The sequence below is a fragment of the Aythya ferina genome, assembly GCF_964211825.1.
Source record: "Aythya ferina genome assembly, chromosome: 2".
Taxonomy (NCBI): Eukaryota; Metazoa; Chordata; class Aves; order Anseriformes; family Anatidae; genus Aythya; species Aythya ferina.
In genome coordinates, this window is record NC_140297.1 from 142,458,035 (window position 1) to 142,482,827 (window position 24,793).

Genomic DNA, 24,793 nt, shown 5'->3' on the forward strand with positions numbered 1-24,793 from the left:
AAAACGAGCTTATATTTTGAAATGTGAGACTTACACTAAATGAAGTCCTGAAACATTAATAAAACATGAAGTGACTTTTTTTTTTTTTCCAAACCACCTGTTATTAAGGCAGGTAATGAGTGGCATGTATGATAATCTTCTGCAGTACTGCTTTGAGCCTGCCTTTTTTCTTAAAAGTAACTAGTTTTTGTCTGGTGGAATGGTTGTTATCATTGGTAGTGGTTCTGCGCAGTAAAACGCTTGATTTAATTTGATGAAAATAAAGAAGAAAATGATGCTATGTTTGTCATTATGTAGCCTACTCTCAAGATGCTCAGGAAGCATCCTGGACGTGAGGCCCAGCTCACTGAGGAGGAAAGTGATGCACACACGGACCTGGATAGGGTCAGAGACAGCATAAATTTAAAAAAAAAAAAAGAGAGAGAGAGACAGAGAGAGAGAAGTTTACAACACAAAATTGCCCAGGTCTGGTTTTAGTTTTTAGGCCTTTTCATACTTTTTTTTTTTTTTTTTCTTAAAACAGGGAGTACTGGAGTTGTATTGAAATCAGTCTTTATTTTAAAAAATTAACTGATAGTTTTTATGGTCTTTTAAGAAAAGTGAGAAAGTGAGATGAAGGAGTAGTTTGTGAGTACAGGTAAAAGCAATACTATTTTGTTTCTAGGTCTTTATTTTTCAGAAGTCTTATGACTCCTAGGAGTCACAGATCCAAATACTTTCAATCTCTTCTGAGCATCTATGTGAATGTCTCCTGGCAATGTTCTCTGAACATTTTTGTATTAATTTTATTTATGTGATTGAAAAATGCTGTAAATTACTTTTTAAAAGCCAAACCAAAAAAACAACTCTACAGCACCATTGGTTTCTTCCCAGCAATTTTAAATACTTTCAAAAATTCTGTGTCACTCCAAAACACATTGTGCATCTATTTCCCACATTTTTCTTTTGAGTGTCAGCACTGTTTTGAATGTCAGTGTGTCTTAGTTTACAAAGAGTTCTCTTTAAATAAATTAACTTACCACAGGAGTTTTGAAGGTGTGTTTGTGGGTGAAGTGAGTGCAGATTTCAAGCCCAGATGCTGTTTTATTTTTGATAAGGGGAATGAAATGGGAAGTTTTAAATACTGCTTTTCTCAACTGTGAAATAAAAAAGTGTTATTTTGAGGAAATGCTGTGTGCAGTTTAGAAGCAAATGTGCATATAATTAATTTTACTCTCAAGTGCTACCATCAGATCTCAGTAATTATGACTAATCCTGGTATCCTCGGTATTTGATTACATTACATGGCATGCTTTTTATAGGTAAACATCAGTTTAAGTTTGTGACTAGAAATAGTTGTAGCTTTTTGTAAATTAACATCTTGAGGCTGCAGTGATTTACGTTATTTGGGAGTGCTGTGGTCAAGAAGGAAAGCACCCATGGAGAGAATCTGTTTGCAGATGCTTCTGGAGGACTTTGCATGCAATTGAAGGAGTTATGTTAGAAATGAAGAGGACGGATGGCTTACATGTAGTCTGTGCCTGGTTGTCATTGCAAATTAAGTTGTCAGATGTGTTGATTGATTTTAGATATTAAACAGATGATTTCAGTCTCACGCGGGTTATTTTTGATCATTCCAGTCTAATGATTTTTTTTCTTAAAATTTTGCAAATAACAACCGAATTTTCAATTTACAAGCTGCATTTTAAAGTAGCTAGTCTATCACCTGCAAAAGAGACTTGTGTCTTCGTAAGTCGTAATTGCACGCTGTGCTTCTTTGGCTGAGGTTATCCCCGCTCTTCCCTGCTTTCAGGTTTCCTGCTCAGCGAGCAGGTCACCGAGCTGTGTAATCCCAGCCTTGGGCAGGCTCAGCGCTGCACCAGCGTTTCCCCCAGGGCAGGGATAACGACCTGCTTTATGAAATGCTTGGAGACCTCTTCAGAAAACTTGATAGGGAGCAATGAAGTTGTTTTTTTTTTTTTTTTTTTTTTTGTCGTCTTTTTTTTTCGTTTAGTAGTAGTTGCAATTTGATAAACATGTGACATGATTCTTGTAAGATGAAATATATACATATATGCATATATATATATATATATATAATTGTGCTGTTATCATTATTTCAAAAGCTTTCAGGAGAATAAGCAGTGTATATTATTGTTAGAGTGATAGATGTGGTCAGCAGTTAAAATTTCCCGAGCCGGTTATGGATTTTAGCCAACCGTCTCCCAGTAATAGCAGGAAGATGAATGTAGTTTCACAGGTTGCAGTTTGACAAAGCAGCGCTGGATAACGGAGTGACTGTGGGTAAACCCGCCACGCTGCCTGTGTCCTCATTTGTCTCCTGATCCGTCCTACAGATTTTCTCTCTACCTCCGCGTTGTGTTGAAGCAGAAGAGTGATATATTTTTAGCTCGAGTCATTTTCACTGAATTTGCACTGAATATGTGTTCGTGAGGGAGGTGAAGGGGACGAGCTCGGAGGAAAGAATGAGCTGACAGCATTAAAAGCACTTCTGGTTTCTTGTGTTACTAACCAGCCTGAACTAGTTTACGTAAATGATGTGCTCCAGTGCTCTTCCAAGAGAAATTAACATTGTCAAACGATGATTAAAAGATAAATTACATGAAAGAACAGTCATGTTTAAAATACCGTAAAACTACAGAAACCCCTGCAGGGTTAATGTGACTGTTACCATAGGAAGGTACATCGTGAAGAAACCAGTTTCAGAGCTATCTTGATGTCAGAGGTTAAAATCTTTTGAGGTTTTGTGACAGAGTTGTGTGTTCCCGGGCAGTCAAGGCTTCTGTAAGGCTGTACCCAGCTGTGTAACCACTTCATGTGGTACAAAGTGAGCTGAGAGGTACAAGGAATAAGCACTGGCAGTATGTTACAGGAAAAGCATACAATTTTTTCATGAATATTATCTGATGGAGCAATGGCCCAGATGGCGTTCGTTCTTTGGGGCACTTTGTGCTGGAGTTTGTTTTTCCTTCCATTCTGTCAGACCCCAGCTCTGATGACTTTCAGGCTGGTGGAGGTGTAGTGCTGTCAGACTGCTAGCGAGACGGATGGCTGTTGTTTTGAATTACACCTGAAGTGCACCTCGATTTAAAACTCCTAGAGGTTAGGTGTTCTAGAGGGACATTCTGCCTTTCGAGAACTGTAACCAGAAAACTTCAGAAACTGGAATTTTGGACTGAAATCTAGAACAATCAGCTATTAAAACTCTATATTCTTTCTTTTGGTATTCTGTAACAACTTATATGGAGTTTGAAATATGAATAAAGTATAATTCTTAACTCTGTTTTTATATTGTTTATGTTGAAACACATTTTCCACCTACGTATCGGAGTACTCTTTGCTTTTGCCATTGAAATGGCCGCTTTATGTTCCCTTAACATTGAAAAGCCTAATTTTTTTTTTCAGAAGTGGTGTGAAGGTTGCATATGAACTTGATGCATGTTCAACAGGAATTAAAAGATTGCATTCAGCACTTTGACGAGAATCGTTAAAAGTGGCTGAAAGCCATAAAGTGGCAACCAAGGTGCATCTGTGGGATTCTCTAAAATCCAGTCCCCATCTCTCCTCTGTAGTCATAGACCTTGTGAATGGCAAGGTGGGGGTCTTTGGAACGGCTGAAGATTAGCGTCCCCTGCTGTTTTGTAATTATCGGAATCTGGACAGTCATTTATTTGAATGAAATAATGCATACAGTTTGTACTTCCAAAGAAAGGCGTACATAATGTGATTGTAAGAAGAGGTTTTCAGTCTCTCAGTGGGATGTCATAGGGTATGTTTATAAACTCCAACCTAGCAGTTGCTCTGCAGTGGAATTCCACTGGTATTGAGATAATAATTTGCACAGTCAAATTGCTTTCTTTACAAAAACCCAGGGAATTATGAGACCTTAATCCTTTATTAATGTCAACCCATAGGCAGCAAGAAAGCGTAAGATTGCCATTCGAAAAGCCCAGGGGAAAAATCTTGAGGCCATCCGAGAGCTGAATGAGTATCTGGAACAGTGAGTGTCTCACAAGAATACAGATTGTGTTTTGCTATTCTGATAAATCTTTTTAATTAAAATGGAATTTGCATTTGATTTACGCTTTGCTTCCAGGCTGGTCATTTACAGAATCCCTTCACACATTCTTTTTGCTTTTTTTCCTCTCTTGCCTTTTTCTGTACAGATTTGTTGGAGACCAGGAAGCTTGGCATGAACTTGCAGAACTTTACATCAATGAGCATGAGTAAGTTGTTTGCTGAGTCCACATAAAAACTGTTAAATTGAACTACGCTCTGTGCAAATCAAAAACCTTGGTGATTGTTTTGAAGGACTAGTGTTAGAAAGTATACAGTCTCATTTCTAATATCAGCTTTGTCAGGAAATAATTAACACAGAATCAGCCTTATCTGACTACTAGTGCTTTAACAAGGTATTTGATTTTTAAACAGAAACAATTTACTTAATCACCAGTATGTTTCAGTTATTTTTTAAATCCACTATTTTAAAATAAATGTTTTAAGTGTGGCAATGAGCAGTATGCATTTTCTATAATTTTTCACACAAGTGATATTTTTTACTAGTTACAGATTTAAAATTCTTTACATCTAAAAACAATTTATCACATCATTTGTGCATAGCATTCTTACTTTCTCTTAGCTTACCTCTGCAAGAACTTCTAGTAACCTTTTAAAAATAAATAAATAAAACATGGATCCAGAGTTAGAGGAATTTGGTCGCCTGGGTACAAAACCCAGTGCAATCAAGAATGCTGAGTGTTGTAGTAACTTGCTTATTGGATATTTAATGTTTTTGTTAGCTTTTTTTATTGCTGTAGTGACAGGAGGAAATCCCAGTGTGAGAGGATTAGCTCAAAGCCTTAGTGCAAGTTTTCTAATATCACAGCATTAATTCTAACCCCCACCCAAAGGCATATTTCCCCCCCACTTTAGTTCTTCAACCCAGCCTAAATTATATCACATTGTTTCCTTCCTTCCTTTCTAGAGAGTAGTAAAAGAATCAAACTCTCAAGAAATAGCCCTTCTTACTGCAATGAAAAATTTGTTCCCCCATTGTCTCTCCTTCCACCTCATTCTCAAAAATAATTATTAAACTCTTTCAAATGCTGACTTTGGGATTAATCTAGAATTTTGATGTCCCAGATTTACATTTCTTTTGAGAAATTCACCAACTTTTCCAAGAAAATGGAAATTTAATATTATGTATACACATATATTTAGAAATATATTTAAGCTGTCAAATCTGTTGGTGGAGCTGGAATACGGCTGTAATAGAATAAATGGAATACATATTCCTTTATAGCTTTTGTCAGCTTTTTTTTTTTCTGTAATCTTTATTACAAAATCATATAATAAAGCCTGAGAAGGAAATTGGTTTTGCTTGTATTTGCCTTGGTTTTTAAATAAAAAAAAAAAAAGATGAACTTCAATTTATTGAAAAAGTTGACTGTTCTCACTGTAGTTTTATTTTACGAGTATCATTAATTATTACAATTATTTTGATTTGGAGAAAAAATCAGTCAGTTGAAAAAGCAACTAAATATTAATTTTAGAAATAAAGGAAATACTTCATCACTTGTTTTATCAGTCTCACAAATTCTGTCTTGCTTGTGAAATCACCATGCTGTTACTGTTGTTAACAAATACTCCTAGATTTACAAGGTTTATGTAGTCCTCAGTTCTTCATTCTGTTCTGACAGGAGGACTGCAGCTTCTACTTTTGAGAGTTGGTCTACTATCCTTTTATCTCCAAATGAGATGCATCTCATTTGAGATATATATCTGACTATTGCTACGATCATAGCAAAAAAACAGTTTGCTTATTTTAAGAAATAATACTTGACTGATTATTTGGTTTAATATTCTCATTGTTGCTAAATTGGTTCTGCTCTGATACTAAGTATCTACCAACACTGGCATTACGAACTTTGTCTCTCTGTATTTTGGACTCCTGTCATATAAGCTCTGTGTGCTATCACGTATCTGTAGAAGACACAAATTCTGCAGGAAACCCTATTAGTCAAAATACTGTGAAGCTAGGATTTTTATTAACCGGAACAAAGTTGTTATAAGCTTGTCTTGTAATTCTTCCTGAAAGCTTTCATATAAAGAACAAGTCTTCTTTTGCAACGATAAGTTGTTGCCAGTTTGGACTGGTATAATGCTATTTTCTTGCATGCATTTGGACTGTCTGACTTTTAGAACTTTCCGTATGTTTTTTGATCGCATTTCTGTGGTTGACTGTGGGTAGATAGATAACCAACAGTGTAAATGCTCCAATCTATACCATGCTAAATCAATCAACGTGTAGATGAATTTTCTTGTAGAAAAAAAAAAATGAACTATGTTGTAGTTGGTGTTAGGTGTATACATTTTGTATATTTTTCACTGTTTATGATGTAAAAAATACTGATTTGTGGTTTCAAACATCATTGAAAATTAAAACATTTCTTTTGATTGTAAATCATGGAGTTATGAAAAAAAATAAGGCTTCTTGTATTGCACTGTAGAGAAACTGAGGGAGAGAGCTGTGTATTCTTTTGTTTTTATATGCCACTGTTTTTATGTTCCTCAGCTATGCAAAGGCAGCCTTCTGCTTAGAGGAGCTTATGATGACTAATCCACACAACCACTTGTATTGTCAGCAATATGCTGAAGTAAGTATTTTCAGAAAAATCAATTATACTTAAATGTGTTCTGCTTTTATGTTACTGAAGTAGTGAAAACAGAATAAAAATAGTTTCTTTAATTTTCCCTAGGAGATGTAAGAGAGTACACAGAGAATGTTAATTTCTCAAAGAGCTTGAATGTTAAAAAAAATATATTTTGTTGCTCAGTTTGACTAATGTATAAATAAGAGTAAGGATAGGAATTATTGAGGATAAAAATTCCTTTTAAATGAGCAATTCTTGTTGAAATGTTTATGTACTTTTCAAATGAGAAGTGAAATTTTTCAACAGTAATAGAAGACTATACATCATATCTAGGAAGTTATGATGTATTACCTATTATTGTGGAGCCAGGTCGTGGATTCCTTCAAGTAAGAATTATTTTATTGAAAGAGCACTGAGTAGAAAGAGGACACTGAATTTTGAGCTCGACGTTTTTAGTCATTTGTATTCATTTTTCAGATGTGTGATTTTTTTTCCCTAAACTACACTTTAACTGCGTGGAATTAATTGAATTTGTTTTGTTAAAATGGATAAAATTGAATTAACATTGAAAGTTGAATGTCTAAATAACTTTGTGATAGAAAATCTGTGAAGCATGTCTTCTAATAATTATCTTTCTTGTTTTAATAACAGGCAAAACTAGTAGAAAATAGTGGAGTGATCTTTAAATTTTGTACACTATTTTGCAGTTGAATAGCTAATGAAAGACATTTTGGTTTTTTGTTTTTTCTGTACTGGTATGCTACACTGAAGGAGTTTAGAGTTAGTATGGATTTATAGCAGTCAGAATTTAGGTTTAGATTGAGAGTTTGTCATAATTTCGTAAGAGGCTATCCCAATATTGTAGGTATGAATAGGTGCAAAATAATCATTTTTTATTCTTTTAGCAACTGATTAAATTAACACTGACTTTTTTCTCTATAGTTAAATATTTTTGTGTTTATTGAAAAGAGTTAACATTTCTCACAGGCCAGTGTTTTGCCTTTGGTAGAACTTATCTGAAATATTTGTGTGAAACAAATGTGACAAAAAATTTCATAATATCTATGAATCAAGAGCGAATGCTAGAGGCAAGAGTGACATGCAACTTTCAAGAGCCTATCATTTTTACAGGTTAAATACACTCAAGGGGGGCTTGAAAACCTTGAGCTATCAAGAAAGTATTTTGCACAAGCACTGAAGCTTAACAACAGAAATATGAGAGCTTTGTTTGGACTTTATATGGTAAGCACCTTGGTTATATATTTTCCATGTTATCATTTTGAATGTCTTTATGCTTGTATGTTTTCCTTTCCTATTTGCTAGGTTTTCTTCCTTCTGGTTTAACTTAGTGGTTTGGATTGTTAACACTGTTACTAAATATTGAGTATGGACAATTTTATGCCAGTGATCAAAAGTAGTAAAAAGACATTGAAGTTGTCACCCCTATTCCAGTATGTGCATCTTGCTTCCAGTATCCCTGATAGGGTAATGATACTTTAATAAATCAGTTTTCAAAATGTTTTATTAAGAAGTATAAACTGTAATTTTAGCTGCTTTTGAATGTGCTTTCCTATAGAAGCAAGGTCTCTCCTTCATATACTTCCATATGTAAATTCAAACACTTTTTCTTTTCTTTTTTTTAAAATTTTTTCTTTTCCCCATCAATATTCTCACATAGTTTGACTATCAATGTAGACATTTTCCAAGGTTAACTATCTTTAGCTACCAAGCTATCTTTCAGGTCAACTTCATCAAAGATTAATTTATTTTAAAATATTTTTAAGCATTATTGTTTGTTAAAATTTCCTTCACCTCAAGCTGTTTGGGACGTTAGGGCTCCCAGAGACTTCAGTTGCATAATATTGATTAGTGACTTACACTAATGCATCTTCAGACAGTTTGGATGGCTGTAAATCCCCATGTTTAGGAGCTCAGTTGTGTAATGTCATCACAAGATGTGTTATCTATAAAGCGCATTGAGATTGGGTATTTTCTGCAACTTCAAGAAGCTGATCTTTGCAATTGTCTCCTTAGTTGAAGTGCTTTTAAGCTGTAAGTTTTGCCCATGTTTTCCAAATAATTATGATAATTAACACATGAAGGTAACTTCTTGAAAAAGTATTTGAAGTTATACTCTTCTCTGCAGGATGTTGAACTGCTGAAGGGTAGTACCATACTATGACTGATAACTGTTTAAAAACAAACAAACAGAACACCTTTTTTTTTTTTTATCTGTTTGTTTTTCTCAGTCCAATTTCTAAATAGAACTTTCTACAATTTCAAAATGAATCTTTAGCCTGAACAGAACTATTGACAAGAATGTGATTGGCCATTAGTACAGTAATTAGAATCAAAGAATCATCTAGGTTGGAAAATACCTTCAAGATCATGAAGTCCAACTGCTGACCATCTGCATCCCATCACCAAACCATGTCTGTCGGTGCCACATCCATACGTTTCTTAAATACCTCCAGGGGTAGGGACTCCACCACTTCCTGGGCAGCCTGTCTAATGCTCGACTGCCCTTTCTGGGAAGAAATTGTTACTAATGTCCAGTCTAAACCTACCCTGGTGCAACTTGAGGCTGTTGGCTTGCTTCCTATCAGTTGTCACCTGCAGAAAGGGACTGACTCCCTCCTTGCTGCAACTTACCTTCAGGTAGTTGTAGAGGGCAATATGGTTTGCCCTCAGCCTCCTCTTCAGAGTAAACAACCCCAATTCCCTCAGCTGCTTCTCGTAAGACTTGTTTTTAGTCCCTTTGCTAGCTTCAGTTGCTCTGCTCTGTACATGCTCAAACATCTCAATATCCCATGTACAGCAAGGGGCCCCAAACTGAACACAGTATTCAAGGTGAGGTCTCACCGGTGCTGAATTCAGAGGGGCAATCACTTCTCTCGTCCGGCTGGCTGCACTATTTCTAATGTAGGCCAGGATGCCATCAGTTTTCTTGGCCACTTCATGTTCAGCTGGCTTTCAGCCTGCATCCCCACGTCCTTTTCTTCTGGGCAGCTTTCCATCCACTCTTCCCAAAGCCTACACCTCTGCATGGGGTTGTTATGATCCAGGTGCAGGACCTGGCACTATCCCTTGTTGAACGTTATGCACTTGGACTTGTCCTCTGTCAGATCTTAATGTCCTGCCTGTTATTTTCAGTCTATAAGGTAGACTTAGAGCCTGTTATTTCCATAATGATTTGACTGTCCACTTTGAGCTAATATGAGAGTTTGAGAAAAGTGTTTTTGTCACTGCCTGAAAGTTGTACAAACAAACCCTGATTTGCACAATTTAAGTACACTACTGACTGGTCAGTTTCTTCAGGTTTGTGGAGCTGGCTGATAGATTTCACTAGGAGATGCTTGCAAGTTCAGCTTGCCATTGCTATTTCTGTATCTACCCTTTGGCTCCTAGTTTCTTTTTAATGTTGTTTCTAGACTTCAGGATCTGCTTTTACTGTGGCTACTACTTTAGTTCTTGACAGACATGCCCAGCATCTGTAGTCCCTGAAGACAGTCTGTAACCGTGGTAAATTCTCCAAAAGACTTTTGGCTGCATCTGCTGAGGAAACTGGTAATGCTTCCTCAAAGTCAGGAAACTGTAGAGACTTATGCCTTAGCTTAGGGCCATGACTGTATACTAGATTGCAAATTTAAGTCATGGAGTCTTGGCTTCAGAAAGAACGTTCATGAATTTGTAGAGGCTTCTTCTTCCACTCCTTTCACTTCTGGAGGTAGTTGCAGATAAATAGCAATAGGGGAAAACTGTTTGAATTCTGTATGTAGTACTTACGTAGGCATTGGCTTCATGCTCTTTTCTTGAGATCTCTGTAGGTTTTCATTGATGAATGTAAGTTCTTTGCACTCGAGTACTTTTGCACTCAGAATAGCAATGATTCCTTACAAAGTGGATTTATTTGTGTAAGTGGAAATGTCTCCAAGATGAGTTAAGTTCTTAAGTAATTCTTCCAAGTGAAGATGGGCATAGTTTTTGTATAAAACCTGCTTCTAAAACTTTTCTAATGTCACCAGGAAAAAATGGCAGTCTGGACACACAGATGATGCATTTTTAATCTCCTCTGGTAAGAAATCAAATAGGAAAAACTAATTTGTAACTCTTACTTTAGGAAAAGCAAATTGGGTTGGCTGATTATATCCAGGTTCTGTTCTTAACTCAGTACACAACTGAGCTTAAGTCTACTTTAGCCTTAATTAGGACAAACTATAGCTTAAGTAGTTCATGTAATTCTTAATTGGATGCAGTTTACCAGTATACCAGTTTTTCTATTTCTGCTGTTACCGGGGCTCTGTATGCAAAGGTGCTAAGTACTCTCAGTTTATTTCATGTATATATATTTTGTGGTTACACTGCTTTTTTTTTTTTTATGCTTTCATTTCTAGTCTGCAAGCCATATTGCATCCAACCCAAAAGCAAGCGCAAAAATGAAAAAAGATAATATGAAATATGCCAGCTGGGCAGCTAATCAAATAAACAGAGCGTACCAGGTTAGTACATAATTGTTTTCTGATACTCTCGACATACTCTGTAGTTTTGTCTGCACTTTGATCAACTGCCATTCAACAGGTTAGATGCGATGTGTGTAAATCAACGTAACCTGCATGGATTTCTTGCTTTCTTCTTGCATGCTATGTCTCGTTTCCCATAAATTAGCTGGACTTCTTTTGGCTTCAGTATGTCTGACATTCCAGTAAGCACAGTGTCAGTGGAAAACAGTAGTCTTTTGGGATTTATGAGAGAAAACAAACAAAGCAAACCTTGAAGAGCAGAATACACAATAGACTCATTATTGACAGAACAAGACAGGTTTTAAAAGATGTGTGAATTTTGGGTGAAAACTATTATTCCATGTGTTAGGTCTTAATAAAATGATCTGCTTAGATTTGAGGGGCCTTGAACACATGTTTTAAGTGGGGATAATGATTAAGGTTTCCAGTTCAAAGCACCAGTAGAGACCCATTAGTGTTTCTGGGAAATGGCCTCCTTCAGGGTGCATCAGAATGGGAATGTAAAGTCAGTGTTGGCTGTGGGTTGGTGGCATACCATGATTAAGACCTAAAAATATGCATCTCCAGGTTCTAATTACAGTGAAAGTTTAATTATGGAAGTTTGTAGTTACTTGACTCACAGCCAAATAAACTTGCCGTTTCTTTTTTTTCCTCCACATAGCTTTTTCTGTTAGCATCACTATCTCTAATATGACTACTTCTGTTGTTGTTGTTCTGTATTTTTTACTGGAAAGTGCAATGCCATTGTTTCTGTGAAATTATTTAGGAAACCATGTTAAGCATTTTTGGTTGATGCTTACCAGAACAGATCATGTTAACACAACTATATATTTAAAACAAATGTCATAACTTCTTTGTGACTTCATACTTTTGTGATGCATTGCACACTTTAGCAGCTCTTTTTAGCTGTTTGGAACATAAAGTGATGAACACCATATCTGACTGGAATCATAGGGAGAGTTCAGCTATGCAGAAAGTGTATCTGTTCAACCTAGGATTTGGCAAGCAACTGATGTGAACACTCCTTTCATCTTCAGAGGAGTCCCATAAGAAGCTGTAGTGACTACAGCTGGACAGGACTTCCTAAGCCCAACCCTATTGAGCTTGCTACTCTGACATGACTGCAGAAAGGTTTGGCCACTCTAGTGTTTGTCAGAGGCTTACAACATCCAACTGCTACAGCAAATGGTGTTTGGTGATGTAGTAGGTGGCAGTTTCCCCTATGAGTCAGTACTGATTTGTTGCTCCCTTAGTGTGTTGAGTGGTTGGAAATTGTCATCTTTTGGACCTAAGGATGAAACCTCAGTGGCTTGTGCCAGTGGAAGCCCTCACAGCCTTCTCCCATTAGTGGAAGATTGTCTAGCCAGGTTTTAAGCTAGATACCTGTATTATCTCTATAAATCCTCCCCACTTTCCAAGCATTATCCAAAGTTCTTTGCAAAGTGAAATAAGAGCCTTAAGAGCCTGTTGAGTTTGGCATTGACAATGCCAAATGTTTTATTAGTTGGACCTTCTTACACTGTTAAATGCAATTTTTCCTTTAGTCATGTTCTAGAGAATAAGATCCATTTTGAATCCTGACATGGGTGCCAAGTCAAATTATGGGCATTTGTGACTTTAAAATATGAAGCTATTCAGAAAGTTATTTTCGAGCAATTGTCTTGCAATGAGATCTTTCCCCATTTTCAGTCTGGATTTTGAACTTCAAGTACAAACATAATGCTTAGTAATTTTGGAAACCTGCTCTGTTTTTTCAAATTCAACACCGGCTATAGTTGCATTTTTTTATTTTTCATACAGCTTATTTGAAATATTTTTGCCAGTTTTTTTATTCTCTTACAGGTAATTTTATTCAGCTCATGATTTTTGCTTTTCCTGTGCATTCCTGTTTGAAATCAGAGGAACATTTTAGTTTATTGTCATTTTAAAAGAGAGTATTCGAGTGTAAAAAGAAAATACTACTTTCTACCACTTTTCACTACTTTCACCAGTGTCAGACTACAGAGCAGTTTCTTTACAGAAAGATGTGGTCATAAAGAACAGTCCAATTAAGCTTTTGGTTTTGGGTTGGATTTTTTTTTTAAAGCATCAAATATCTGTGCTTTATCTGGTTAATATTATTATTTTGATGTTAAATACGTACCCATTTGTGCTGATTACTACCTCTCATCTATGCCTAATCTGGGAGGGATGTAATTTTATGAACGAAGTCAGGAAGATTTTGTAGCTAGAACTGCTACTTGGAGCTGGAATTCCTGGCTACTAACACATGCTCTTAAAAAATATAAAATAATAATAAAGTCATCATCATTCTCTAGGCCACTTAACTTTGAGTGTGTAAAAAAAGCAAACAAAATTAAACTTTTATTTGAAATGTTACAGAAGTACTGATTATTTGAAGAGTTGTTACAAGTTCAGGCTTAGTTTTGTGTTAGTTTATCACTGGGAAGCTCTGGATTATTCAGGCGGTGCCAATCCTGTGCAGAAACCTTTCACTGTCCTGGCTGAGGACACAAGTCACACGGTTCCTTTAACCTTGACACAAACTAGGGCTACCTCTAGTGCTCTTCAATTAGGTAATTGGTTTAGCATGTCCTCTGGTAGAAGCGTTTCAGCAGAGGCAGGGAAGTTTGATTAATGCTCACAAAAATCTTTAATGTGATCCTACTCACAGTAATTTTCCAGATACATGCTTCTTGGGTATATTGCTAAATTCGTCTGTGTTAGCAATCCACATGTTATTTATGGTTGGAGAGGTGATTTTGTTACAAACCATTTGGGAGACAGAAAATTAAATCATGATTTTAAGAAATGGATTCCGGCTCAATCAGTCAAATTGCTGTGTAATGGCAGAATAGACAAAATAATTGTTCGTCAGGGCAAATTTGAAGTGATTAGATTTCCAAGTATACTTCTGTTTGTTATGACGCAGAGTTTGGTTTTGCTTGTGTAGCTTGAAGCACACGTCAATATCATGAACGCAGCCACTCCTGAAACTAACAAGTAACTTTTTTAAGCTAATGTCTTGTGTCAGTTTTGCTTTCAGTGTCCCTAAAGACAAGGAAAATAAGTGAAATTCTTATTTTCAGGCTTTCCTCTGCCTGCTTTCTGTGTGTTCTGCCAAATGTACTGTTTGACCACAGGCTTCTGTGCTTTTTTATCAAGTCTCTGAAATGCTTTGAATTGGAACAGTTCTTCTATCGAGGATTTTGAGTTCTGTTCTTGCATTTGCTTGTTTGTATGAAGGGGTTTGGACCTCCCCAAATGTCAGCTTAGGACTGTTCTTGTTTAGTGTGAAGAAAAAGAGGACATTGTATTAAGTTCAGATTTCGAGCAAAGGTTTCTTATCTCACCTGAGAGAATGATACGATAGCTTTGATTTTCCCCTGAAGTTGACTGTTGCAGGGCATTATGGAAACTGCAGCCTGGAGAACAGATTTGTACATGTTGCTAGAGTAAAACAGGGAATGTCAGTTCATCTTCTGAAAATAAGAAGTATGAAAATACGGAGTTTTCAGTATGTCCCCTAACTACTGTTGTCCCAATAGCTGCATTTCTTTCTCCTAGTTATTTAATTTGAAATAGATTTTCCTTTACTGTACCAAAGCTGTTTCTTTAAGAACCCAGTACTGATTGGGAATCCCAATGTTAGATTGTAGCCTAGGGGTCAAAAGCAGGTTAACGGGGCCTGCAGCTTGTTGCTGGTGTGATATTACCTGGGTCTGATGACTTAATCTTTCTTAACAGGTCATGAAGAGTTTGCTAAATTAAGTTAATTACAAGAGAGAAGGGACACATTATAAATCAAAGACTAACTATGCAAGACAGCAGTGGTATTTGAAATAAAAAAACATTAAATTGAAAATTTATTGAGTGTTCAGATGTTAAGAATTAGGTAGAGAATTGGCTATTTTACTAACTGCAAGTTATAGTTATGCTTCTGTAATTTCTTTACCACCTTCCCAACACCAAATGCAAAACTTCTTTTTAATGCAGGTGTATTAAAAATGATTGAGAGTTTCATTTGTCAGAAGATCAACTTAGTCAATAAATCCCTTTTGTTAGATGGGGGGCTGATGAGCAACGGGAGCTGTCAGTACAGTTAGAAAGCCCCTTTTGAAGTCAGCATGGAGTAATCAACATCTCCTACCCTTCTTCCCCTTCCTTTCCCAAATTTGGTTGCACGTATCTTAGGGAATGTAAAGCCATAGGATTGGAAAATAGTATCTTTTAAGCTGTATTTTTCTTTGTTATCAAGACAGGCTTTATTTCAAATACTCTCTGAAATAGATGTTACAGCAGTAGGTTACAATCAAACACAAGGTCATTACTTGCAGTTACTTTGAACCATAAAATGCAATTATACGATGACTTCATTGTTCTGTAGTAGATTTTGGTAAGTAGAGCTTTCTCTGTCTTGCTGGAACAAAAATAGAAAATAGATTAGCTCCTTGATTAGCTATCAAATCCAAGTCTTGCTACTGTTTAAATCATGAATATAATCTATATTGAATCACATCAAAAATTCAAGTCAAATAAAATTCATGTTAAAGGTTACAGAGCAAACAAAACAACAGGATGATCTCTGTCATTAGATAAATGTTACTGTTACAAATGGAGTATTTGTTAGTGATTTGCAAATGATTGAAATTAAGGATTTTGGTACATATTTTTCATGACTTACTAGAGGAAGGATAACATAGCTTGTGTTGTAGGAAAAACATTGTTTTAATGAAACATTAAAGAGGCTGTGCTTTTGGGCTTATAGTAAATATAGCTAATAATTTTAGAGCTGTTTTTGTCATACTTAACTTTTAAGAACCATTTCTTGTACAGGATCCATGTGCAGAAATTTATTATATATGAATGTGGTTTTTTTTTCTTTCCAGTTTGCAGGTCGCAGTAAGAAAGAAAGTAAATACTCTTTGAAGGCAGTGGAAGACATGTTGGAGACCCTGCAAATCACTCAGTCTTAGGTTGGCACAAAGACACGTAATATTAAATTCACAGATTCCCTGATCAAACTTTAATGAGCTATGGGTTATGTTACTCAAATGCTGTTAAAAATTAATTTTGTATTGATTAATGTGGCTATCTAAAATAATGTTTTATGAGAAGTAAAAGACTATTTATTGCTGCTATGAGAAATGTGATAAATACCCACTGAAGTGAATAAATTACCAACGAAGACAGCATAAAGAAGTATAATGAGTTGCACATCAGTATCAAGATTTTTGTATGTACAGTACCTGCTTTTAAGCCATAATTTGTAGAAATAAACTTGTTAAATGACTAAAAGATACATAGTGATTTATTGGACTTGCCAATGGAAGTTACAAATTTATATGTGTAGATTAATAACATCTGTTAGAAGTTTTTTATCATATTTGAATATTTAAGAGTTAAATATGTAAAGTAAAGCATGCTACAGATGTAAATTTTTTGGCTATTTACCATATATCAAGAAGAGGTTATCACGCAGGAATACACTTTATTAGACGAATAACTTAATTTTATTAATGAATTGGTATCTTGTATTGTAGAAATGGAGAAAACTTTTTTGTATACTTCAGAGACTGTCTTGAACTGGCTTAAGGCCAAAGACATTGATCTCTGTGGCTTTGCAGGCAAATGGTTCCATGTCCACCTAATTTCTCCAATCAGTATATGCATAGGCACTTTTTTTTTTTTTTACTTCTTCTATGTGTCCTTTGTTGTACGTGTGTTCCACTTACTGAATTTAAAAACCATTTGAATAAAGGGCTGCATGCTGGTCTGTACTGATTTTGTACCTACAGTATGGCTTCCCGCTCACTCTGGTGTAAGCTATGGTATGTGGGCTTCTCTGCAGTAACCAAGTGTTACTGCATTGTAAGGATAAGCCACTTTGTTCTACTGTCTTGTACTTACTGGAGGTTGCAAGTATTTTTACAGACATTAGCATGGAGGATCTAGTGCACCCTAAGTCTGTATTGTGTTTGTTTTTTAGGAGCTTGCTAATTTACTCAGAAAACTAGCTAGCCACCCTAACCCATGGATTTTGCAGTTCTGATCATTCCCGCTGATGTTCATATGTATGCTGTGGCAATTCAGTTGCACAGCTGTCGTTTCATTTATCACTGCTTCAGTCATATTACATGACAGCAACATACCCTTGACAAATTCTAATAAAAATATTGTGGTGTCATTTTCATGATTGTAGTCACCATCCAAGCTGAATGGGTTTCAGATTTTATACTGCCTGCTCTGTGTAGATGGGTAGGTTAAAGTCAGTGCATCGATGACCTTGGACTTGAGGTAATTCTTGCTCAAAAACAAAGCAACAACAAAAGCTTCTGTGGGTTAAAAGCTTGAAAATATTTATAACTGGTTGTTGCATGAATCCATGTCTTTAGGAAACGTACGATCTCGTTCCCATTACCTATGAAATATGTTACTGTGAGCAGTGAATATGATGGTGTGACAGAATGGGTGCTATGCCATGAGTAAATCATATGTAGAATCTCAAATTAACTCAATTTGGTACTGATGAAACATAAAACTGCTAATATTGCATAGTATTTGTATTAAGTTACCCAGTTTGAACTTGGAGAAGTGGTGCAGATGCTTTTATGTCATAAAATTCACTAATTGACTTGAAAACAGTGTTTGCAGATAGATTATGTCTATTTCAGGTGGAAAAGCGAGGAAGTCTCATAGGTGAATCTCTATGTATTTTTGTTCAGATTTATAATCTTTTATTGTATGAGTGTGCCATCTAGAGTTTTAAATCCTCATCAGTCTTGTTTTTATTTTACTTACATCTCTAATAACTTGGTTTCATTCTAAAATTAAAAATGGTGGGCAGATGTACCGTAGACTAAAATTACTTGGACTAAAGAACAGTTCAGCAATCAGAATTCATTCTGTACAGTGGGGTTTTGCCTCATATACCCTTCCTAAATGTAAATCTATGTTTTGTTATGTCTAAATTATGACATTATGTCCAAATGTTTTTTACTGAAAGCAGTACTCTAGATACGATAGCACGAAGAAGCTTGAGTAGGTTGATCTTTTGAGTTTGTAGTACAGTAGAAGATGCGTATTTTAAATCTTCAGCGTGATGGAAATGACCACACTGATTTGTAGAAAGCTATTCTTGCTGTTCAGGTGTGGAATTTGCAATAATGAACAGCTCACCTATATTTAATTAGTTATATGATGAATTTGAATCTTTCTCTGTGAAGTTAGTGTGCTGTTTTCAGAGATTTGATGACAAATCTCATCTCATTGCTTAGAACCTCCTTGTTTTCACTAGTACTTAGCATCCTTTTGAAACGGCTTCTTAGCACTCTGATTTGTGCTTGTATTTTGGCATAATTCCCACATAGTTGAGCTTACAAATTGACCTAGCAAATATTTCTGACAAATCTGTATTTACTTCAAAGATAAAGTAAATTACTCTTATGAAAATCCACGGGCAGCCTTTGATACAACTATTGAATTGCAGCAGTGGGGGATTCATTTTTTTCTGTACTAAAGTGAGAAAAAAAAAAAAAAAGGAATTCCTGTGTCTGCAGGGGAAGTAACTGTGTGAAATGCCCAGCAACTTCAGCAAGCAAAGGGTACAGAGGAGAAGCTCTGACAGAACGTAATCTTTTTAAAATTCATTTTCCACTTCTAGTAAATGATTTTATAATCCGTTGCTGACGCTGTCTTGCGTTAGAGAATGTGTTTTCAAAGAATGGGTTACTTAGTTAACAAATGAACTTGATTAAGTTCTGTATTGTACTTTGACAGCAACAAATGCTGCATAAAAAATTACCAAGCATGCAGTCTCCTCTTTCCAAAATAAAAGGCTGTGCTTTCATATTGTCTCAGTTGACAGAAAAAATGTGAGGCCTTTGCAATGCGGAAAGCGCAGCAATGACTTGTGTCTTTATTTTGTGCGTCTGTGCTTTAATAACAGGCTTGATGCAGAGGGCTTAGTGTTATCTGTTGAAGTAAAGGTCATCGAAGAGCCAGCAAATCCTCTGATTCTGCCTTTGTAATACAAGTTACTGATGACTTTTTAAGAACCTTTTGTCCAAATGTTATACAATGCATATTCTCTAGTCACAGAAAGCACATCTTGTTTAGAATATATCCCTAAATCTCTTCAGTTTGGTGCCCAGAATATCTTGCAGTTGCTATTGGAAACTCTGTTATTAGTCAACGGAGGGCTTCCTCTTGGCAGCGTTGTATTTGTGATGGCATCCATGTTTGCTAGTCACTGCATTTACAGTGGAACTTGTATTTCAGCCAGCTTTAGAAGGGAGGGGAAAAGGAAAGCAAATTAAACTTGACTTACTGGCATGAATTTGTTAGCTTCTTGTTACTTGCACACTCATCTTCCAAGAACACCAACTGTAGCTGTAGGCAGGTTTGCAATAATAATTCTTCTTGTAACTCAAGAGCTTCCATGTATTCAGCTGTAAAACCAACGCTCCATTGAAATCTAAAACATACAGATTTCAGTTAGACAGTGCTGTGCAATGTGCCCTTACCCCGAAGCTCAAGGACAGGACAGTTCTCCCACCCTTACTCACTCTTGATACTGGAGAGGAGAGCATTAGAACAGTTCTTTGATGTTGGGACTTTTTCCTGTAGAAAACTACTACTACTTTAGCAGTGTTTCAAGACCTGTTATTACTCATGTTGTTCAGTGCTTGAATAGAATTGTAGGACTAGCAGTTGTTCAATTACAGATAGTTGAGTGTTTGTGGAGAATAAAATACCTGAAATTAATGCTTGATCTTATCTCTCTGATGCTTAGATATCTGTATCTTCTTGATAAGCACCAGCTGGAAGTTGGATTTAACCCAGAAAATAGTTTTCGGAAATAAGTAGACAGTGATCCACCTGCCTCTTCAAAAACATAACTGGTAAAGAGTTGTTTTTCTGATATTGAATGTGAAATGAAAAACCTTTATCAGTATACTTTGTAGGTAAATTTATTTTGTTGTGTGATGACAAAGTCTTCCCTTCTGTATAAAGTAGGGCAATTCTCTAAATGCCTGTCTAGGATGCGGAAAGACCAGAAAACAGTTCCAAGGCCTGTTCAGCCCGTATGTCACAGTAGGACTTTCTATGGCAAGTCTGTAAGAGAACGCCATTCATCAGCCCTTGGGATCCCACAGGGGAGCATTCCTGGTGTGCAGGCACCAAGCCCACTGAACAGGGCTGAATGAGACTGGACAGCACAGCCCAGAGTAGGTGGCTGGAGACGCAGCTGGTGAATCTCCACCCAGCAGGGTTGAATCAGCGTGAATCTGCCTGCAGGACTCTGCCCCTGCTAGGGACTATTCTTTGTACTTCCCTTTTCTCCCCCTTGACTTCTGCACAGTAGGACTCTTGCAGGATTCATGCCGATGTGCAACCCTGCTATTTTCACTGGTGCTACTAGCAGAATCCTGAGGGTAGAGGTGGGTCAGTTTGCTGGTTTGATCCTGAATCTGTGAAGATTGTGCTTTTTCTTGACTTAGTGCACCTAGAGGTCAAGCACAGCCTTTTGCCATGGACAGAAAGGGCATCAGACAGCAGACCTGTCCTATTAAGTGTCTGCAGTCTGCTCAGTTCCTTGTGGGTGCTTGACAAAGAATGTGTGGATTTTACCATGCTGAACAACGTGCACACGTATAGGATGATCTGTTACTCGTGGTGTCTGTAGTTTAGTTCTTGCGATCACTGGGCTGTCTTTTTTGTGGGAGAAAGTGCATGAAGTGAGAAACTAAGTGAAAACATTGCCAGACAGGAAGCCCTTTATCCAGGGTCACAGGGACGGCTGAAGAGGCACCTTTTCAGATCGTGTGAGTAAGCATAGGTCCAGTAGTTGTCTTCCCTATGGGAAATCACGAAGTATGATGCATTCTTGCATTGCATAAACAATGAGAGGTGTAAGACTGTATTAAGAAAAAAATTAGAAAAAAAAAATATTTCTCCTCAGCTTGATGTATTTTAACCATTTTCAATATGACCTTGTTGATGTTCGGGCTCGTCATGCCATTTGGCTAGCATGGAGTCATCCGCCTCAGGGCTGCCAGTGGAGAAAGACACATTGAGAGTGACTGCTCCCTTGGGAAAGCTATTGATGGGCTTCCATCATAGCAGGTCATGACCTATTTGCATTGGCAACAGAAACACTACTTGCCCATAGACAGTACTTGCTTAAGTAAGACTCCTCTTAGGATTAAGGCCAGTTTTCCCCAAAGAATGAAGGATCTTTTCTCAAATTTATACCTTTTTTTTTTTTTTTTTTTTTCTCCCCTCTGTAGCAAGCTTTTAGGTTTTGGACATGGTGTTTGGAAGTGAAACTTTAAACCAGGCAGATGTAGTCCTCCAGGGAAGAGACTGCAAAAGTCAACACTGAAGCAGTTTCGAAAAAGTGAGCAGCAAGTAAAATTAGCCATTACTCGTGTTTATTTAGGTAATTGAGCTTGACACAGTGGTGTGTCTGACAAGGTGGTTTGTGTTTTTTGTTCCATTAAATACAGATACAACACTCAAAGCTGTCACTGGCCGTCTGAGACGGTTTGTTTCAGTTTAGGCTTTGGAAATCAGTAAATGTGGATAGATCACGATGTGGGCAGCACGTAAGAAAGCTACCCAGTAGAACAGTATCTCCTTCCCTGGACAGCCATTGCAGTTTGTTTTGTTTCTTAGAATCAAGAATGAAAAACATGAAATAATATTAATAGGCCTATTGGAAGTCAGTAGATGCCGTGTCCTTATAATTCTGTAATCCCTGTTCTTATTCCTTTATGGCTTTTTCTTTGAACAGTTATGGGCAGTTTGGGCATTACTTTTTAGCAAGCTTTATTGTAAGCTGGAAATATATTTGAAGGGTTCAGAGAGAGGATGAAAATTCAGAAAAATAAAGTAAACACCTGGGTCTTGCTGACTGAAATTGAGATGAATTGTATATAAAATGAACACAATTTCTGTTCTGAACATACAGAGAACAGTTAGTGAATTGTAACAATATTGTAACTGTAGCCGTGCCAGGCTTTTTGATCAAAACTTCCCAGAAATGTGATGTCTGTATGGAGCCAGAAACTAATAAGCTTTTAAGTAAACTTTGATTTAGTTAAGTGTAGGCACCGCCCAGACTGAGGAAGGAACCTTTGCTAATACGGATATTTCACTCCTCTTGGGAAGCTCTGATATTCGAGTAATTTTGAGCCTGAGTAGCCATGTGAAAGAACAGGCTACATCTATTATCAGAGTAGTTTCAAGGAACATCAGGGCTTTCCTATACACAAAACATCTACTGAGTGAAGCAGAGATGTAGATGGTGTCACCTGAGAGCAAATCAATGCACAATGCCATCACTTTGGGAGAGAATTGGATGAAGTCTAGCAAGAGATTTATGGCTGTTTTTCTTCAGGCCCCGTTTTGTAAAGTCTGGGGGGGAGGGGGCAGGGGGAAGCCCTCTGTGAAGAAAGTTCCTTTAGGTTGGCTGGTATCTGGGTTTCAGCTGTTTAGCTACTGGGTTCCAGGCTGAGAGCACGCAGGCCACCTGCACCAAGGTGGTAGGGCTTGTCACCCTGCTGTAACATCTGCCTCTAGGACAGGAGCAACCTTTTGCATGTTCTTTCAGTGCTCAGTTGTGGTATTCAGTCTTCTGGATGCCTTTATAATATGAACAGTGCTTTTTTAGAAAAATTTCAGCAATTTGCCAGTTCAGAGGGGATCAGTGATCTGAATTATTTTCTCCAGTCCTAGCCAGTATACATACAAATATTTTATTCTATTTTATTATTTTTTAAAATGAGCTCTGAGGCCCTATTTCTGAATTGCTACTTAGACAATGAAGTAAGGGATTGAATTCTTCAAGTCATCAGCTTCCATTTGGCTTTGCTGGCACTTTTTTGATTCCAATTTTTTTTTTTTTCCAAATCAGACCATATACTCAAGTGCTTAAGTGCTTAGACATGAATTTGATTCTTAAATTTAGGCACCAACTTTTTTTTTTTTTTTTTTTTTTTTAATAAATCTTTCATTTGCAAGACTCTTAAATGGAAGCAGAATGGGTAGGTGTCCAAATGTCCCTGTCTGTGTATTTGTAAGCTATTGAAAAATACGTTTTCATGTATGGCCATCGATGTGTCAAAACGTAGGAAGAAAGCACCAGATGTGATTGGTAATTAATGCAGTAAGAATAACATCCTGAACCAAATTAATTCAAGGACAGCTGCAGAGACTGGAAATGATACAAGTTAGGGAGGTAAAAGATCTACTTGAAATACAGAAGATGTAAAAGGGGTTGTGCTGTGCTGTAGAGCTGCCTGGCCGTTTCTTCACGCTCCTTTCATTCCTGCAGCCTCTTTCCTGTTGTATCCCACCAGTTGTATCTTCTGCTGTGGTTCTTTGGAGCAGGGTTTCTGTCCTTACACTGTGGTCATCCATGACATGCACGAGAACTGAGAGATGACATCTACCCGCTCCGGGGTGATTGATGTTTTTTTTCCTGTTGTTTTGTCCTGTTTCCTTTTCGGTGGTGGGTGAGGACTGCGGATGTGTTCTTTGGCAGCGGTCAGAAAATATCAGAAGGCTGCCAGATGTTGGTTATCTTCACCTACTTCTGATCGCTTCAAGTAAACCAAACAGAAGGGCAGGAGGCTTCAGGAGGATCCTGCCTGCCATCAGGTCCCTGGGGAGCTGTAGAAAGTGGTGGGAGCTAGCTCTTCGGTTTCACCACAGGGCTAGGAGAGAGGGAGGGAGGTCCCACTTCGAATTCTGAATACTGAAGGCTATTTAAATGGGAAATGATATTACTGAGGACTGGCCAGAAGGCAAGAATTCTGTTTTACAAAAAAATTGAAGTTTGACGTGTTTTTGTTCCACATGAGAAAAAAAAACAGAAACCTTTTCATTGCTAAAAAAGCTGTACCCACAAGGTTGAAATCCACACTGGATTACCGGTAACCTAATGACTGACTCATTTCCCCAGGCTGCAGGAGATCAAGATTTAAGTTTAGTCGTCTACCTGATTAAGAGAGAATTTGAACTTGATTTTCTCTTATTCCCGGCAAGTTACCCAACCATTGTGTTGCTGAGTCAGTCTCTGGCCCACCGATGGCTGGAAAAATGGAAGAGCTCAATAGGAGAAGAGTGGCCAATTAGTTTTGATAGGTTGGGTTTCTCTCTTGCAAAAATTCTCTAAAATAAACCTAACCCTGAGAAAGCTTCAGTCAACCATTTTATTTTTCATTTATTATTTTGAAATTCATTGAGCTTTTATGGGTTCTAATGACACCACTAATGGTGATATTTCACAACCAGGACATGGACTTCGTGATTTCTTTAATGTACAGTGGCTTGGCAGCACTGAAAACAAGCAATTTACATCTTTTTCTCCTAACAAATCTGGAACTTGACAGAGAAAGGAAAAATGAGAAATCTCTACTTTTTCTCTTTGCTTGCTAATGCGCTTTGTGCAAGGATGTGAATGGGTCTGCTGAGCTTTGAGGCAGCTCAGGACAGCCAGGAAAGCCAGAGGCTGCCTGGGATCAAAAATTCTATGGAGCTTTGCCTGTGTCTGTAAAGGCAGAGGTGAGCTGTTCATCCCGAGCAGCCTGCCTGCCTTCTCTGTGTGCAGCT

At 37.1% G+C, this 24,793-nt stretch overlaps 1 protein-coding gene across 2 annotated transcripts in view; it reads left to right on the forward strand.

The window, feature by feature from the left end:
• Window positions 1-16,471, forward strand: part of EMC2 (ER membrane protein complex subunit 2) — a 46,219-nt gene extending 29,748 nt beyond the window's left edge. Inside the window, exons 6-11 of one of the 2 annotated variants that reach the window (XM_084509730.1) lie at window positions 3,915-4,000; window positions 4,167-4,226; window positions 6,575-6,656; window positions 7,785-7,895; window positions 11,048-11,156; window positions 16,070-16,471. In XM_084509730.1, the coding sequence (XP_084365856.1) occupies window positions 3,915-4,000; window positions 4,167-4,226; window positions 6,575-6,656; window positions 7,785-7,895; window positions 11,048-11,156; window positions 16,070-16,149 (528 nt within the window). In that variant the 3' untranslated portion in view covers window positions 16,150-16,471. Of the gene's footprint in view, window positions 1-3,914; window positions 4,001-4,166; window positions 4,227-6,574; window positions 6,657-7,784; window positions 7,896-11,047; window positions 11,157-16,062 lie in introns of both variants that reach the window. The other variant, XM_084509729.1, reaches the window with a different exon arrangement.
• Window positions 16,472-24,793: the final 8,322 nt, after the last annotated feature.